The sequence below is a fragment of the Trachemys scripta genome, chromosome 4 (genome assembly GCF_013100865.1).
Source record: "Trachemys scripta elegans isolate TJP31775 chromosome 4, CAS_Tse_1.0, whole genome shotgun sequence".
NCBI classification, from domain to species: domain Eukaryota; kingdom Metazoa; phylum Chordata; order Testudines; family Emydidae; genus Trachemys; species Trachemys scripta.
Window position 1 is genome coordinate 68,052,355 of NC_048301.1, and position 17,740 is coordinate 68,070,094.

At 45.7% G+C, this 17,740-nt stretch overlaps 1 protein-coding gene and 1 long non-coding RNA gene across 10 annotated transcripts in view; one reads left to right on the forward strand and one right to left on the reverse strand.

Annotated features, from left to right (window-relative positions):
* Positions 1 to 17,740, reverse strand: part of RAD51B (RAD51 paralog B) — a 599,509-nt gene that overhangs the window by 32,451 nt on the left and 549,318 nt on the right. Inside the window, exon 11 of one of the 9 annotated variants that reach the window (XM_034769351.1) lies at positions 3,400 to 3,483. The exons of the other annotated variants lie outside the window; for them this stretch is intronic. Coding sequence (XP_034625242.1) covers positions 3,400 to 3,483 — 84 coding nt within the window. The remainder of the gene's footprint in view (positions 1 to 3,399; positions 3,484 to 17,740) is intronic. 9 annotated transcript variants of the gene reach the window in all.
* Positions 16,064 to 17,740, forward strand: part of LOC117876873 — a 38,932-nt gene continuing 37,255 nt past the window's right edge. The window contains exon 1 of the long non-coding RNA XR_004645565.1: positions 16,064 to 16,493. This is a non-coding gene — a long non-coding RNA (uncharacterized LOC117876873). The remainder of the gene's footprint in view (positions 16,494 to 17,740) is intronic.

Here is a 17,740-nt window from a genome sequence, read left to right on the forward strand (position 1 = left end):
CGGGGGCTCGGGGGCTCCGGCGGGGCCGGGCCCGGGGGCTCCGGTGGGGGCGCGGGGGCGCGGGCGGGGCCGGGCCAGGGGCTCGGGGGCTCGGGCGGGGCCTCGGGGGCTCCGGCAGTACCAGGCCGGGCCGGGGGCCCGGGGGCCGGGCTGGGGACCGGCAGTGCGGTTCCGGGGGCCTGGGGGCCGGGCTGGGGACCGCAGTGCTGGGCGTGCCGGGGGTGGTCGGCCGGGGGTCGGGCCCGGGGCCGGCACCCCAGGGCCGGGGCCAGCCTGGGCCGCGCCTCCTCCCCTCACACTCCCCCTTACCTGCTTCAGGCTTCCCGCGACTCAAATGTTCGCGGGAAGCAGGGGAGGGGGCGGAGACTTTGGGGAGGGGGCGGAGTTGGGGGAGTTGGGGCGGGAGCGGGGCTGGGGGCGGGGGCGGGCCCGTGGAGTGTCCTCCTTTGGGAGGCACAAAATATGGTAACCCTAAAAGAGGGGCTGCTCAGCCCTGATTGGGGGGCTCTGGCTGCCCCTGGACAGAGTGGGGGCAGGGTGTTCCAAGAGCCGGTTACACCCCAAAGGGACCGTTCAGTCACTGAGCCTGACCCCCACCTAGTCCAGGGCAGAGCCCCTGGGAGCCCCATGTCCAGCTCACAAGGGCTGCTAGCGCTCGGCGAGCCCCTCGGGGTACAAGCCTCTGGCTGGGGGAGCCGGCCCGGGGGCAAAGCCGCTCTCTGACTGCGTCTGCCCTGAGCTCCCTGCGCCCCCTGCTAGCCGCTGCTCCCTGGGGCGCTGACGGACCGGGACCAAGCAGCCCTTCCCCAGACATGCTGCCCAGCCCAGTCCCGCTTGCCCAAGCCTCGGCTCCCCACAGAGCGCTGTCCCAAGCCCCTGCCATGTTCTCACCCTCTCCTGGGCGCATGGGCCCCAGCCTGGCTGCCAGAGCTGTGGGCGGGATTTAAAGGGTTCTGGGCTCCCCACAGCGGCGGGAGCTCCAAGCCCTTTAAATCCCGGCCCCAGCCCAGCTGCCGGAGCTGCTGGGGGGGATTTAAAGGGCTCTGGGCTCCCTGCAGCCACGGGAGCTCTGAGCCCTTTAAATCCCGGCCTGAGCCCGGGCACCGAGCTGCAGGCAGGATTTAAAAGGCTCTGGGCTCCCCGCAGCAGCTCTGAGCCCTTTAAATCCCGGCCCCAGCCCAGCCGCCGGAGCTGCGGGCAGGAGCCCAGAGCCCTTTAAATCCCGGCCGCGGAAGTCAGTGCGGTCCGGCACGGAATACTAGCTCTTGCCGGTACGCCGTACCATACGGTTCCGGCTTACTTTCACCTCTGCCCCTCCTACACTCCAAACCTCTCATCTCCGGCCCCAGCCCAGAGCCCACACCCCCCAACCGGAGCCCTCACCCCCTCTCACACCCCAACTCCCTGCCCCAGCCCGATGAAAATAAATGAGTGAGCCAGTGTGGGGGAGAGCAAGTGGGGGTGTGGCCTCAGGGGCGGGGCAAGGGTGTTTGGTTTTCTGTAAATGGAAAGTTGGCAACCTTAGGTGTCTCCTTTCAGATTGTGTTGGAACATGGCAGACTGTTTTCAGAAAGGCCAGCAGAATAAAAAACCTAGGATGAAAACCATTACAATGCACACTAAGTATGCCCATTTTCACAAAGTACTCATGTTCCACTTCTCTCTGACTGGTTAATATGTGGCTGCCAGCATTTTGGCTACATTAACATGGTTTTGAACTTGGGTGCATGAGTTTCTAGTGCATGTTAGTTAAGTAGCAGTTTCCATGTGCTGCTGTCTATTGGACAGTAGAGAGAGTGTTTCTAGGACTTCAGACGCACTCGGCTTTCATTTTCTACTACCACACATGCTCTTCCCTAAAACGTCTCTCCACATCTTTAACTTTAACTAAAGAAGTGCAAGCAGAAGTAACCTGCATGTTAACACCTCCAAATTTCTCCCCTACGATATCTGAGAAGGACTTCGAGACTATTTGTTGATTTGCTCTCTTTAAAACCCCAATTACTCAATTATGCAGAAGTAAAATGACTCTCTGTGTTGCCCTGTGGTTAAAGTGGGGAATCAGGACTGTTGGAGACAATTTTAGCTCTCGTGCATATGTTGCTTTGGCCAGGAATTGAACCCATGTCTCCTGTGTGGGTGTGACGTTGCGCAGTCTATATGGTTTTATAAAAACATAATAAGAAGTGAATATAATGTAACTGGAATAGTTTTATAAAAATATGATAAATGAATATAATGTAACTGGAATATGCTTCATGCAAAAGGTCTCTTGTAAGGTATCATTACAAAGTTTATAATCTACTGAGTGTGATCATCCTATTTATACAAATAGGATGGAATCTTGATGACTCCCATTAACCAGGACCATTGTCTGCAGATGGCTGTGTTTACCTGTTAGTCTTCCTGTATATGTGTGTGCTGGCAAGTGGGTAATGAAGTCTTGCAGTGACATGTGATCATGTCACCTGACCTGGAATCCATCTTTAACCTGGGTGCTTTTCAAGTGAGGGGGGAGTGAAAACCCAGAGGGACAAAGGGTTCCCACCTTATGCAAAAGATATATAAAAGGGTGGAAGAGAACAGAGGGGGAGAGGAGCCATCATGAAGAATCCCCTAGCTATCACCTGAGCTGCAACAAGAGCTGTACCAGGGGAAAGAATTGTGCCCAGTCCTAGAAGATGTCCAGTCTGAGAAAAAAATTACTGAAGTATCTCTGAGGGTGAGATTATCTGTATACAGTTTGATTAGACATAGATTTGTGTATTTTATTTTACTTGGTGACTTACTTTGTTCTGTCTGTTACTAATTGGAACCACTTAAACCCCACTTTCTGTATTTAATAAAATCACTTTCTACTGAGTAATTAGAGTATGTATTAATACTTGGGGGAGCAAACAGCTGTGCATATCTCTCTATCAGTGTTATAGAGGGTGAACAATTTATGAGTTTGCCCTGCATAAGCTTTATGCAGGGTAAAATGGATTTATTTGGGTTTAGACTCCATTGGGAGTTGGGCATCTGAGTGCTAAAGACAAGCACACTTCTGTGAGCTGTTTTCAGGTAAACTTGCAGCTTTGGGGCAAGTGATTCAGACCCTGGGTCTGTGTTGGAGCAGATGGGAGTGTCTGGCTCAGCAAGACAGGGTGCTGGAGTCCTGAGCTGGCAGGGAAAACAGAAGCAGGGGTAGTCTTTACACATCGGGTGGCAACTCCCAAGGGGGTTTCTGTGATCCAACCCATCACAGTGGGAAGCAAGAATTTTACCACTGAGCCACCAATGCTCTGATTTTAGTTTGACTGCAACTGCATTGAAATCAACAGTTGCACCAGGCCTAAATTAGGTATCATACCTTGCCATGTCACTGACTTGCTGTTTGAACTTGTGAGAATTATTTACCTTCTCTGAGACAAATGCATCCTTGCTGTGACTCCACTGAGTTACATGGGGGATAAGTGGTCTTCTGTACCTCAGCTTCCCCATCTGTAGCATGGGAACAGTAATAGCCATGTCACGGGGAGTTGTCAGTGTTCATTAATGTTTTTGAAGACCTTTGAGATCCTTGGATGAAAGGTGCAATATTAGTGCAAAGTAGTCTAGGCTATTCCTTCCTTTTTTAGTGACTCCCCCTTGCTGCTGGTACTGTACCCTCACATTCCTGAATTAAGCTTGCTCGAGGGATTTTATTCCATTTTAGTTTAAAATCATTGTTTGCTTCCTTAGAAAAGATGCTGGAATGCACCTTTAAATATAGCAAATCTCAAATATTCAGACAGCTGGGGCCCGAGGCAGTTACAATTACCTTCACCTGACCCTCCTCCCCAGCCCTCTAGTACATATAGGGAGGAAGGTTAGAAGTGTTTTATACAAGGATGTTTTGGAATTTTTTAATATATATCTATAAAAAGCCTTCTAGCTATATTGATCGCTAAACATATTTCAGCATATAGAATAATTTTGCAGATTAGGTGCCCTAGGCTATGGAAATAATTGCACTTGGATTGTGCTATTGTAGGTTTACAGTGGAGGGGTACAAAAGAGAATTTTTGAGTTCATTACAAAAAGGCATGGTCCAGAGCTCGGAGCACAAGAGAATTCTCTGGGAGCAGATTTCAGAGTAGCAGCCGTGTTAGTCTGTATCTCTGGGAGCAGAGAATTCCTGAGTTCTAAACTCAGATACCTCAGTGGCCTTGGGAAAACAACCCCTCTCATTTTCCTCATCTGTAAAATGGAAATACCGATACTCTCCTGTTTCACAGAGGTTTTGTTATAATTAGTTCCTCAATGTTTCTAAAAGGTTTTGCCCGAGATAATTATTAATTGTTATGTGTTTTGCTATTTCATTTCAAATGGGAAGAGATAGGGTGCTCTGGAGTTCCTGATGTGCTATTCTGTGCAGTTAGCAAGAGCTAATACTCCTTTCTGGTAACCTTTGTGCTAGTTAATTATATTGCATAAGCAGAATTCATGCACAGACCTCCCCGGCTGCTACCTTACAGTTATGGAATGGAGGATGGGGGGTTTGGAAAGCAGGTAACAGCTATGCAAATAAAAGTGAGGAAACTGCAGTTGGAAGCTTTGGAATATACGTGTTCTATACAAGCGCTGTCTGCCTGCTTACTCAGAGCAGCTTTGCGTCTCTGTGACAGTGCTCCTCATTCACAATGTAGTGTCCACGGTACAACTCCTCAGCTTCACAAATGGAGAAGACCTTAAAGCACATGCAAGACATGGTGGCCACGCATGCACTGTAGCTCTTGAATTTCCCTCTCCCTTTCAGTGAAACATGGTGACAGAAAGCCACCACCCAGTAAAGGCCTCATGAAATGATCAGATGAAGAACCAGGTTGTGAAGAGTGGCAGATGGTGGAAAATATTGCAGTGTCATTTTCATATCATTTTCACTAGGACAAAGTATACTGGGCCTCATTCACAGTAGTCCTATGGTGGCTTTGTGCTGGGGAATTTCCCTGGTGTACCAAGTCCCCGGCAGATATACAGTTGGCATAGCTGACTCTGTCACCCTCCATAGACGTTCCTGGGGCAGAAGACTGGGGACATTCCTGGGAAGAAAGGAGGCACTACTTGGATATTCTTACACCCCCATGTAATCCCAGCTACCAAGATAGGCCATAAGGGCAGTTGGCAGCTGAGTAAGGCTGGGCAACCCCATAGTTGCTGTAATAGGTGCTGAGGGTTGAACTGACTTCTAGAAGCTTCAGCACAGGAGAGGTGTAAAGCCACTTCTGTCCTTTCCTCAGTTCTTGTGCCAAGTTCATTTTAAGTGCAGGGATAAGTTTGGCACATTGCCTCTAGGATTCATCAATCCAGGTACTACTTCCCATGAGGCAAGCCAGGTCTGCTAGTTATGGATGGTCAGAGTTGGCAGTAGCGACCCCGTCCACCCACACAATCAAAGTCAGATTATTACAGTAATTCAGCAACAAAAACATCGGCATGTGTTGCCAAGTTGGATAAAGCACAAGGTGCTATCATCTTGATGTGGCAAGAGTTCTTTCCAGGAAAGACATTTGCACCTGGCCCAACTGGAAATCTACTGGGCAGAAGATTCTTCTTCTATATTTTTGTTCTATCACGATGGACGTGGTCTTGCCATTTTAAGGCTAAGAACTGTGAGGTTCACCCGCACGTACTCAAACGCCCAAGAGGCCAAGGCTACGAGTTCCTCAAAGAGGTCAGTTTTTATATAGTAAAGCAAACAGTTGGTCTAATCAAGTGTTTTTTTTCTAAGGCTCTTGGCATCTGGCCCTGTTATTTGCAATCTTTAATTTGTACTGTGGCTTCCTTTTCCCTACTGCATTCTCACTCAGCTGCAGAAATGTTCCATTTTCCCACATGCTTACCTCTTGACTCTTCCTCTTTATGGAGTGCATCACTCATTTCAAACCAAAATGTACCTCTCCCACACAAAATTGCTGTTACCTCACTGTTTATTCCTGTAAATTACTACCATCAGAAATGCAAAAGCCTGAAAACAAGGTTATGGAAAAAAGTAAGGGCCAAATTCATCTCTGGTGGAAACTCACTGCCATTAGGAGAGTTACCCCCAGGGATGAATTTCACCTTATAGTTCATTTCTATAAAAGTATCTGTCATTTTGAGCCCTCTCTTGTGTTATTTGTTTGGTTGCATCCCGGACTGGGTGTTTTTGTCACATTTCAAGAAAGGGTCTCTGGGACATTTGTGGTGCGGAAGGATTGAGAGTTATATATGCCATCCACAGTCTGGCCCTATGTTAAAGCAAACCAACTCCCACAATACGGGGGCAGAGTCAAATAAAGTCACTGTCTTGGGGTGTTTTTTTTTTTTTTTTTTTCCCTTATCCAAAGCAAAAGAGGGAAGATTATAGCACTTCTCAGAGTTAAAACAGCTCCACAATTCAGAGCATTTGTTCCTTTCATAATTGCTAAGGAACAACAGATGAAGCCAAAATATAAATAAACTTTTCAATTAAAATCACAGCAAAATCAAATAGCCATATAGTAATAACTTGCTAACACGATAGAAACAGGATGGTTCAAGGATTCGTAATGAGATATGAACTCCTGCTTCTAGGCCAAGTCTGAATGCAGCCCGAGTTGATAATGACCAAAAATCAGCATGCAGTAGCTAGTTGGCAGCCTCTGTGAAATGAGTGGGTGGTCTCAGTCCAGTTCCCAACAGACAGGTGTCCATACCACAACTGGCACTAACTGCTCCCCTTGGCAGTCTCTGCAAAGAAGCCATGGATTGAACAGGCTGAGCCAAACATGGTGGGAAGCTTAGACAATTACAGTGTATCTTGTACCTGTTCTGTGGCGAAGCAAAAGACTGTTTCCCAGAGCTGACAGCCAATTCAGTACTTTCACCAGCACTAAATTCGCTACTGAAGAAAATCGTTTTTGAGGCTTTCTTAAACCTTGTCTTAGTGTGGAAACTATCTTACGATAGACATTGGGACAGATCCTCAGCTGGTGCAAGTCAGCATAGCTCCACTGAAGCCAATGGAGCTTTGCAGATTTGCACCAGCTAAGGATTTGGCTGGTTGTCTTCTGGAGCCACTCCCTCTCCTGTTTGCAATCACAAGCCCAAATGTTGAGAAGCTGGCAGAAATGAAGTATGTACAATGTTCATGTGCAAAAGTGCTAACAAATGTCTCCTCACTGTATGTAAACTGGAATAATACAGCCGTTATTAGAACTATGCTACAATAAAACAAGTTGGGTGAGTCAACCAGCAGTGCTTCTAATCTCCACTGGCTGCCTTTCCGGTCCCTAGGCTCCCCATCTATTTTTATCTCTCCTTGTTTTTAATATACTTTTTGGTTGACAAGCAATAAATCTAAGGATCTCTGGTCTCCTGTGCATGCTCTTGCCAGCAGGCTATTCAGAAGTTAGAGCCTACCAGACAGGAATTAGGATACAGACCACTGGGCTTGGGATTCAGACTGAAGGAACAGCGTGGCACCAAGGTGGTTGGTTTGCTGACTGCAAGGAGCATGACAGTAATTGCAGTTTTCAGGACTATGGCACAGACAATAGGAGACTGGCATGGCACAGGCTGCAGGAACTTGGCACTAAGTGCAAAAGTGTTTCAAGAACTCCAGGAGCACAGCATTGCCTGGAGGTGCATAGCACAGGCTGCAGGAATGTGATAGTCTGACAGAGCATGGTGTAGCCTTGCAGGAATATGGCATTGATTTTCAGTCTACAGGAGTGGCTGCAACCTTCAGAACACAGCACAGTCTAAAGGAGACTAACACTTTCCTCCAACTCCCTTACTCCCGATACATGTCCTGGGGCATAGGCTCTTCATTTCTCGTATGTCCAGCCTGGATAACATTTTAGCTCAGAAGTGAGAACCAAAATGCTAGGAGGTTTGCAGGGAGCAGCTGGATATAAACATTTACTGTAGGATATGGATCAGATTCTCCAGGCATCTGCTGGGATTTAGCATGTATCGTTGGATAGCCCCGTGCTTTAGGTATGGCAGTCCTATCCCATCTCCAGTCAGTTTGTGAGTGGTGACTTACTAGGGCTTGCTTCACTCAACTCCTATTTTAGCTTCTGTTTTAGGTGTGCTAAGAAAAGAGGACTGAACAAAGGGAAGGTGCGTGGTGTGCAGTACTCTTGCTGAACTGGACAACTGATATGGATTCTTTATGCTTCTTTGAAGAATCCTTCAGTAGGATGAACAGCGTGAGGTAGGAGGAGGGATGGGCCCCGTTCTCTGCAACCCCCAAAACCTTTCTTTTACAGATATTTCAAGATAAAAATAGGATGCTTTGCTACTTGTGTGTCAATAAATCAAACTAAATAAAAAGGGGGTTTTGAAAGCCTGAGAGGCTTTGTAGGGAAGAAAACAAAAGGGTGGCTTGTGCTGAAACTCACACAAACTTCTTGGTTCTGCAAACATGGGGGGCAGGAAATCTCATGAGAGCAATTTTTCATGCGGCGTTTTGGTGCGCCTGGGCCCTGGTTGAACCTGGAGTTCAGAAGCAGTTGCTAACATGAACTAAAAGTAAATTATTTTTTCAAACCAAATTCATCGTGATAACATGTAGCATTCACGTTAGGCTTTACATGTGTGGAGTAGGAAATGCTTTTCCAAAGAAGGGAAGCAGCACATTAGCCCCATTTTCCCTCTCTGTAACTGAGACACAGAGCTTAAGATGTGATTTGCTCAAGGTCCCATAAGGAGTCAGTGTTAGAGTTGAGACTAGAGGCTGACTGACACTGGAACACTTCACCACCCCCTTTTTTCTGGGTTCAGTTCAAATTTTTCCTGCAAGTTTGTGTGGGGCTTTTTATTTAAGCTGAATCCATTTGCTCTGTCCTACAGTGTATGTGTTATCCACTACACAGTGCAGCTCTCGGAGGTTTATAGACAGGCATGACCTGTCCTCAGGATCATTGATCAGGAGTTGTTCTGACAATGTAAGGCTTTTTATCTTCTGTTTCATTGGTTGGGTGTACTGGCATTTTGCTGGGAAACGTGTGGGTGAAGCTCTTGAATCAGGCAGAACATTCCTGCTTCACTGTGCTCATGTATCAGAGTAGCAGCCGTGTTAGTCTGTATCCCCAAAAAGAACAGGAGTACTTGTGGCACCTTAGAGGCTAACAAATTTATTTGAGCATAAGCTTCCGTGGGCTACAGCCCACTTCTTCGGATGCATTGAATGGAACCTATATTGAGGAGATATATATATACACACATACAGAGAGCATGAAAAGGTTTTTTTCTCTTACTTAATTGGCCTCTCAGATTTGGTAAGACAACTCCCACCTTTTCATGCTCTCTGTATGTGTATATATATATCTCCTCAATATAGGTTCCATTCAATGCATCCGAAGAAGTGGGCTGTAGCCCACGGAAGCTTATGCTCAAATAAATTTGTTAGTCTCTAAGGTGCCACAAGTACTCCTGTTCTTTGTGCTCATGTAGTTGAATTAGGTTGCTAATATAGCAGCTGTTATTTTTCTAATTTATCTCCAGACTCTCTAAATACTTTCACTACAAACACACGCATCACTAGTTACCTGAAGTTCTTACATGGCAGGAAACATCTGTTTATCCAGTACTGAGATGGGCTGGAGTATTACACTGGATAGGAACTACTGAGATATTATGCTAGCACACAGCAGGCTCTCTCATTTCAGGCCTACATGCTTCAGGGAGCAAGGGAGAAGGGGATAGGGTTTTAATTTCAGACCTTCACTTTCTAGGTGCCCCCAAAGGGCATACATATTTCCTACATAAAGTTCAGTCTGTTTGCAATTAAGCCTCTCTGCTTATTTCCGGATAGATTAACAACAACAAAATCAGCTTAATCTTGGACATTTTGAGATAAACAAGGCCACTGTTTCCTGGGGTATAAAAATACTGATCACGCTTATGGATTTTGGAAGGCTGAATTTGCCTTGCGAACTTTTCATGTTGAACAAATGTTAAGTTACAAAGAGATAAGAAACAGCTGGGTCTCCATTTTTAGAACTGAAGAGTTTTCAAAGAGATTATCTTTTCGTTTAAATTTCAAGTGAATTTAGTGCTGATGAAAAGTGCCAGATGGTAAGTCCTAGAGACTGACATCCTCTGTTCATAGAGAAGTGGTATGGGAAGGGTAGTAACAGTGCAAACCTTCCCCCCTCAACTCACACCAACAAGGAATCAACTCTAAAGGTGAGTGGGTAAATTCAGTTTCCATTATAGTTCAGTCCTAGGTCTTTCTGTTGAGGGCCAGCACGGGTGTCCACTGCATGTAAAATGCGAGTCTGGTTTTCATGATGTGGATGCCTATTCTTTAGGAACTTGACTGAATCAATTCATTTTACAGTGGGGTCTAAATCGCCATCAGCTCTGCCAACAACTTTAAGTCACTACCTCCCTGGGTAAGATGCAAATTGGTGAGCTACACGTGATAGTTTCTGCCTCCCATTATCACTCCCTGAACTGCTCAAGCCCTTCCTCGTTTGCAGGGATTATCCAGACTATAACTCTACAATAATTCCCATACTCTCATGTTGATTACACAGCTGTGATATGGAGTTTAACCAACACTGCTTGTTAGTTTGAGGATAGTAGGCACTTTGCTAAAGATCATTGAATCTTTAGGACTAAATTGTAAATCTGGAGTAATTTAGCTGAAGTCTGTAGAATAAAGCGAGAGTAAACAAGAGAAGAATCAGGGCTGTAGGCCAGATCCTCAGCTTCTTTAAATTACTGTAGTTCTACAGAAGTCAATGAAATTACCTGAGGATCTGGCTCTTAATCTCTAACTACAGGCTTTTGCAGGAGATCACTTGCTAAAAATCATGTGGAAAAATGTGCGTATAGTTTGTAAGCCAGTACAAACACTTTCAGGAGCAGTACATTTTTCAAAGCACAGCTTCCAGGCAAAATTAAAATAAGCCATTGTAAAATTCATGGGACATCTCTGGTTTCCCAGGTAAGGGTTTGTTCAATGGAAGGTTTGACAGCTGGGAGACAGTGATTCCGGCAGATTTTGAAGTTGGAAGGGAAGATTGCATACCAGGGTGCAGGAGATTTAAGCAGGTGTGTTTGTGGACTGGGCACTTGCTTGACAGGAGACAGGGCTGGAATAGCAGGGATTCTGCAGGTCAGGATTAAGATGCATTAGTAGAGCTGTGTGTGTGGGAGCCCAGGCCTAGAAGAGGATTGCAGGTTGAACTGGTAGAGCTACACAGGAGAAGCTTGTACAAAGCCTAGCCACAGTCTGCCTGGCTCTGGCTGGTGCATTAGTCACTCACTGTGTGAGCAATGAATTCTCCTTCCCACCCCAAATTTGGAAAAATATTCAAACCGGTGATGCAGGGAGAGAAGATTAGGGTGCATCCGCTATCCTTGCAAACAAATGGACACCTTTACCATTGAATAATGCATTCCTTGGGACAGTTACAGGGCTGTTAAAGAGGGAAGGGAAGATGGAGTAAAAAATACAGTTTATATATAAACAAGATAAAAATGAAGTGGCATATGCCACCAAGCTCTGCTGTTCTGCCCTTTGTAGAAAGCAGGATTGTGGTACATGGGAGTAAGAGTGGAGTGGGTGTGGGGGAAAGGCTGCTTGTTGTCCACTCCATACCTCCCATGAAGATTCCTCCATGACAGCATGGCTTCTCTTGGCTGCATGAAGAGCAGGGCTCAATCCTGCAATCCTTGCTGAAAAGAGTAGTTCCATGGAAGTCAATGGGACTATTCAAATAAGGACTAGTCGTGGGAAGTCAGGATTGCAGGACTGGCTCCTCATTTGGGTGGAATAACGCCCAACCCAGGAAGAAGTCCTTACACCCTTAGCTACTCTGCCGAGGGCCTAACAAAGGCTCTGTTGTGCTGCATAGAAAAGAGCCATATATAGATCTCAGAAAATAATGAGGGCTCTTGGAAAAACAGGTCAAGAAGTGATTTTTAAAAATATGTTCTTGGAAACAGATGATGCTCTTGACCCCCTTTGGCTCTCAGCCATGCAAAGAGCAACTTGAAGAGGCTGGGGTCCCTCCCCTCGCCCTTACAGAATGACATGAATCCATAAATCTGTCGTATGGAGAGAGTCAGGTCTCTGAGCTCTAGTCTTCAAAGGCAGCACATTTCCAAGAGATTTGTTTAAAAAAAAAAAAAAGCCTGCCCGTGCTTCGAACATGATTTCACAACAATTACAGTACCAGGCAGGGAGAACCCTACCTACCTGGCCTACCACTTTGGCCTGAAGCCAGACCATCTTGGGCTGTGAACTTTCCAGTTCTCACAACTAAACAGGGTCAGGCCAGGTACTTGGCTGGGAGAATTCCACAGAAAATGAAGGTGCAGCAGGAAGTGGTACTGATGACTCAGCCGGGGACCATCTTGAGCTTGTTTCGCCAGAAGAGATTTGAGAAACATTCTCTAGTAGACAAAGGATAGTACATTTCTAACTCTTGATCTCTGCTGATAATACTAACGGGGACAAATTGGGTGGGGTAGATGATGGTCAGAACACCTGACTTAAGAATTAGAGAGACCACCAACTCATTTCACAGTGTCCACAAAACAACCATCAGCTGGTAACAACTTTCATTCACTATCAACTGGAGCTGGACAGGTGATCAAGTGGTGTAAAATTCCATATGCCATTATCAGTCCTCAAGACAAACTAACTAGAAGAAGCATAAAACTGCAAAGGAAAAGTTTGCATCCTTTGAGGCTCTTTTGATTTCAACAGAGCTTCTTGCAGCGAGCACTGCTTGAATGTGTGTGGGTGTCTCAGCTTTACAGGACTCCAATGATTTCAGTCGGACTTTTGTGGAAATCGTCAGAGGAAGGTAAAAGGGGATTGCTGCTGCCCCTTTCCACTCCACTCACACCTTTGTGTGAGGTACATCTCCCTCTGGCTCCTGACCATTGCCCTGAGAGATGGGGCTGTGATGGGAGGTATCTCTCCTATCTGGCTCCCGACTTGGCCCAGACAGGACACAGCAAATGAGGGAATGGGCAACCCTGATCCTTCCCCCCCAGCCTCCAGTCTCCCAGCTTCCCACCCCTCCTCACTTCTTCTCTCTGGTCCAAGACCCACCTTCCTTAATCCCCTCTGCTACCACTCATCCCTATTTATTCCCCTTGTCCTAATTCTCCACTTTTCCTGCCAAAGCCCCAAATCCTCTTCCCCCCACTCTTCTGCACCAATGCCCTCTCACCTTCCTGCACTCTCCCAACCGCCCCAACATACACCCAGCACAGCTCCGCCTCCAAAGTCCCCACACATTCCCCCCTCTCTGTTCTGCCCCCACCCTCCACCAAAAAATTAAAATAATCTGAAAGGATATGAGCGGGTCATGTTGGGGGGTGGGGATGTGTATCAGTTCGAGCAAATGACTCAGCAACTTGCTTTCCTTTGATCACATTCATTTCCATTGTTCAGGAAGCCTCATTACATTATCCTCACTGCCTACTAGACTCTCATCTTCCCTCTATTTAGATGTGTTTTCAAGGAAATTAGTATCAATTAAAGTTAAATCAGAATCTGCATGTGGATTTTAGAGCACTTTAAAATGTCGTTCTTAAAACAGAAATTTTGGCCTCATGACAAAACTTCCAAAAGGAGCCTCTGCAGAGTGCAGGCAGAGAGCAAGGAACATGCACAACACGCATTCTCTGAATGGCCACAGTATGTCGCCTTGAGCCACCCTACTGCCTGGAAACCCTCTTGCTTCAACAGAGTCCTAGTTTTGCTGCCATGTACATTTCTGTCCTTTAGGCACATCAGTCTGGCATGTGCTGACCTTGAGTCACAAACTTTACCCTTATTTTTTTCAATATTTGTTCTCCCAAGTGAGAGTGAGTGCTGTGCAATAGCTGAGATAAACCCTGACTGGCTGCGATCAGTTTGGGGAGGATCAGTGCTATAGTTTGAGCCCCAGGTATGCACAAAATGTCAGATGAATGAGATTTGTAAAATGCTTTATGGGAGGGAGCTGTATTTCATGAACCCCTAGCTCAGATGAGCCCAAATTTGGACCACTAACACTCCACCCCCAGAAGGCACAGCAAATTTCAAGAAAATCCAAGTTAGCATGTAGATTTTAGAGCACTTAGAATAGTTCACCTTTAAACAGAAAGCAACACTCAATCTTAACTATAGAAGACCGGGCACTACTACAATCAACCTGAGTTTTTATTCACGATATATGTTATGTTTTTGGTAGTGACAAAGGTGTCTTAGTAATGCATTTTCCTTTTAAAAGTGGGAAATCACAGCATAGGTGGGAAGCCCAGATATTTTCAATGGAACAGTGTGTTTAGGGTTAACAAAGATACCCTGTAACTATGATTGTCCTTAAGTCAACAACCTCACAAAACAAGAGCTCAAAATATATTTCTTCATATTTTTGCATGCTAGACTTAAGAGTAAAATTTTGTTACCCCCACCCCCACTCCATACAAACACAAAATTAAAACTCTTTCCCCACTTCCTAGCAAGGATTTGAGGTCAAATTGTGGCCAGTCCTCAAATGAGTGTGCAAGAAACCTTCCCCCTTTACACCTCTCTTGAAAGGGAATAACCTCAACTGCAGCCCCACACTCTCTTATCCCTGTTCCCGTAAAAAGCATCAATTACATACAAATGCCTATGCATCAAAACTCCCTCCATTCTATATTCTTACTCCCTCACAAACCATCAGTTCTATCCATAATACATGATATTTCAAATTCTTAATCCTTCCACTCTCACCACCTCTGGCTCACTACCTCTTGGCCCCCCAGGATTTGAGGAAGGGTTAATGAGTTGCTACATTCCAAATCTAACGGACTCATTCTATATAATGTATGTGTGAGTGCATGAGACATCTTTAGGTTCCCACCCAAGCCTCCTGTTGCTGAAGTGGAGCCCACATGCTTGACTCTTTCATCATCCACAGCAATTGGTTTGTACCAGTTTTTTTTTTAAATCTGTTGTTTTCAAGGCTCTTTTCACAAGGAAATGGGCTAGAAACTCACTCTTGTTTAATATGAAAGTTGAACTTCTCTTTCATTGGACCAAAGGGGCTTGTGTAAACACCCTCCAGATCATAAGCGCCTCCAGTTGTCAAAGTCTCATCAGGTTCCTTCTGGACTCATGGCATTACTTGACACTCAAACAGCAGCAATAGCCAAAAATACCTTTTCCAACTGTTAGCTGGTTGGTAGACTGCTGTTTCCTTGCAGATAGGCATATAGACACAGTGATTCATGCTTTCTTCACCTCCAAATTATACCACTGCAATATACTCTAGATGGAATTGACTGTGAAAGCCATGTCGAAGCTTCAGTTGATCCAAATTGTGGCAGCCTGAACCATGTGACATCACACCACACCAGTGCTCAGGACCCCACATTGGTCCCCAAGCTATTCCATATGTTCTCCAAGGTCCTACAGGTAATTTTTAAAGGCTGCAATGAGATAAACCAGGCTGTCTCAGAGATGACCACTCTGATCCATTGAGACAACTGCATTCAATAGAGATGATGTGGCTGCCAGAGTCCATGGTGAAATTCTCAGGTGCTAGACATTCTCAGTGGCAGGCTCTCAGCTATGGAGTGCCCTATCTCTAGAGATCAGGATACACCCAAGTCTTGCTATACTTAGACACATCTCTTCCTGAAGGACTGCTCTCAGTAACAATGGATGGCACAGCCTCTCCTGGAGACAAACAAGAGCAGTTCTATTTAGAAAAATATGTCAATGATGGAGGGTTGAGGACTTGGTCTTATCAGCCAGTTTTGTTACTATTCTTAATTTGTACATATGGCATCTAGATACTGTGACGATGGGTGCATAAAAATGCCTAGACAAAGACAGACGGCTTGAATGTATACGTTATATTAAGCTGTTCATGATTTTGCAGCTGGCACTGCTCCTCGTAGTAGTGGAAGCAGCTCTTTTAAATTTCAGAAAGGGATGAAACCGCAGTCAAGTATTTCAAGCTGTATTTCTCCCGCATGATCCCTCCCTTCCTCCCCTCCCCCAGTCATGAACATTCTTTGCTTCTTTGTTTATATTGTAGAAAACATCTGTTAGTGTATCTGCTCAAGGTGAAAGATTTTGGCAAACAACTATTTTTCATTGCTCGGCTTCAAGGGAAAATACGAAGAGGGCTCCTCCCACCCCACTGAAGGGTAAGGGAAATTAGATCTGAATGCAGAGAGGCCAGGCCAAATAGACTGTTGCCTCACCTGCCTCATTAAGGGAAAATGGGATTGTTTTCCCAGTGGAGTGCACTATCTTGCAGGGACTGCAGGGGTGTGGCTAGGAGTAACGGAATTAATTAACATAAAGGGCAATTTAGATGACTATCAGAAACATCTTCTGGACAGCGAGCCGTGTTAGGCTGGGCATAATCTCCCATGGGAAATGGCAAAAGCCCCATCACTTGGGACATTTAAAACTACACTGGGGACAACACTAAACAAAAATGGTACAACAGGACAACCCTGCACTAGCAGGAGATGGATTTGATGATAAGGTAGGTCTTTTCTATGTTTAGCTTCTATGATGCTACACAGGATTGGGGTTCCTTAGAGAGAGAAGAGCTGGTTTATTATGATTACTGGTTTATATATTGCCTCAAGCATTAAAGTACTTTACAGATCTATAGGTCATAATGCATAAGCAGGATCTGTAGTTTTCCCTGGCAAGCAGTCATTAATTTCTGTGCTAGGTTTCAGTGGAATCTGCAGCACTCAGTAACCCAGACACCATCAGTTGCTCTGACTTTCTGCGATCAGCTGCAGAAAGAGGGAAGAAGAGATGGAACCATTTCTGGATCCACTGCTGTTGATGGGGGATTCTGTGGATGGTCCCAGATTCCAAGCTTACTTCCATAGCCTGGAACTGGCCCCGTGGATAGGCACTCCTTCATTCATCACTGAATTGCAGCCACCTCTCGGGTGGAATGTGGTAGCTGTTTACAGCACACAGAAATGCTACATGGTAGTTTAGGCTAGGGAGTGAGGAAGAATAGCAGGTTTAATGATTTACAGGAAACCTGAGCAAGAAAGCTCAGCGTCCCTAAACACTAGATTTTAAAAAAATAAATTAAAAGGCCAAAGCAGAACTCAAGTTCAAATCTAGACTTCACTCCCCTCCCACAGCCATTACATTCCTCTCCACTGTCCAATTGACCTCAGAATGGACAACTTTCAAATACAACAAAGCTCAGCTTTTGCCATAGATGATATTCTGCTGGACTAATCAGGCACGTATCCCCCAAATTAGAGCCAAACTAGTGTGTTACAAAATCTCCTAGTTGAACGGAGAAAGAGATTAAACACCTGGGATCTATTTGAGAGCTGTCACCAGAACTGGCATAACAGATCACTGACAGGCAGAGCTTCAATGTAATGGGAGCAGGACAAGTGGCAGTACATATATCCAGCTGCCCATATGATCCTCCTCCCTTCTCTGTCTGCCCTTCTCCCTCACCTGGAGAGGTTTGGAATTCAAACAACATCCTCAAATGCTGCTAATGCTACCAAATTATGAAAAGAGCACTCGTCTCAAAAGACAAAAAATCAGCTCCCTTCCCAATATCACAGCTGTCCCCTCCTCCCCACCATGTGTTCTTGAAATCTGGGGCTGTTCCAAATACTAAATGCACTGGAAAGCATATCCTTGGGCCAGCTGTGATCTGATCATGAAACACTGGCTGTCGATGAATCAGAAACCAACTGATAGGCAGGCAAACAATGTTTGCCTTGTTACAGCCTCAGC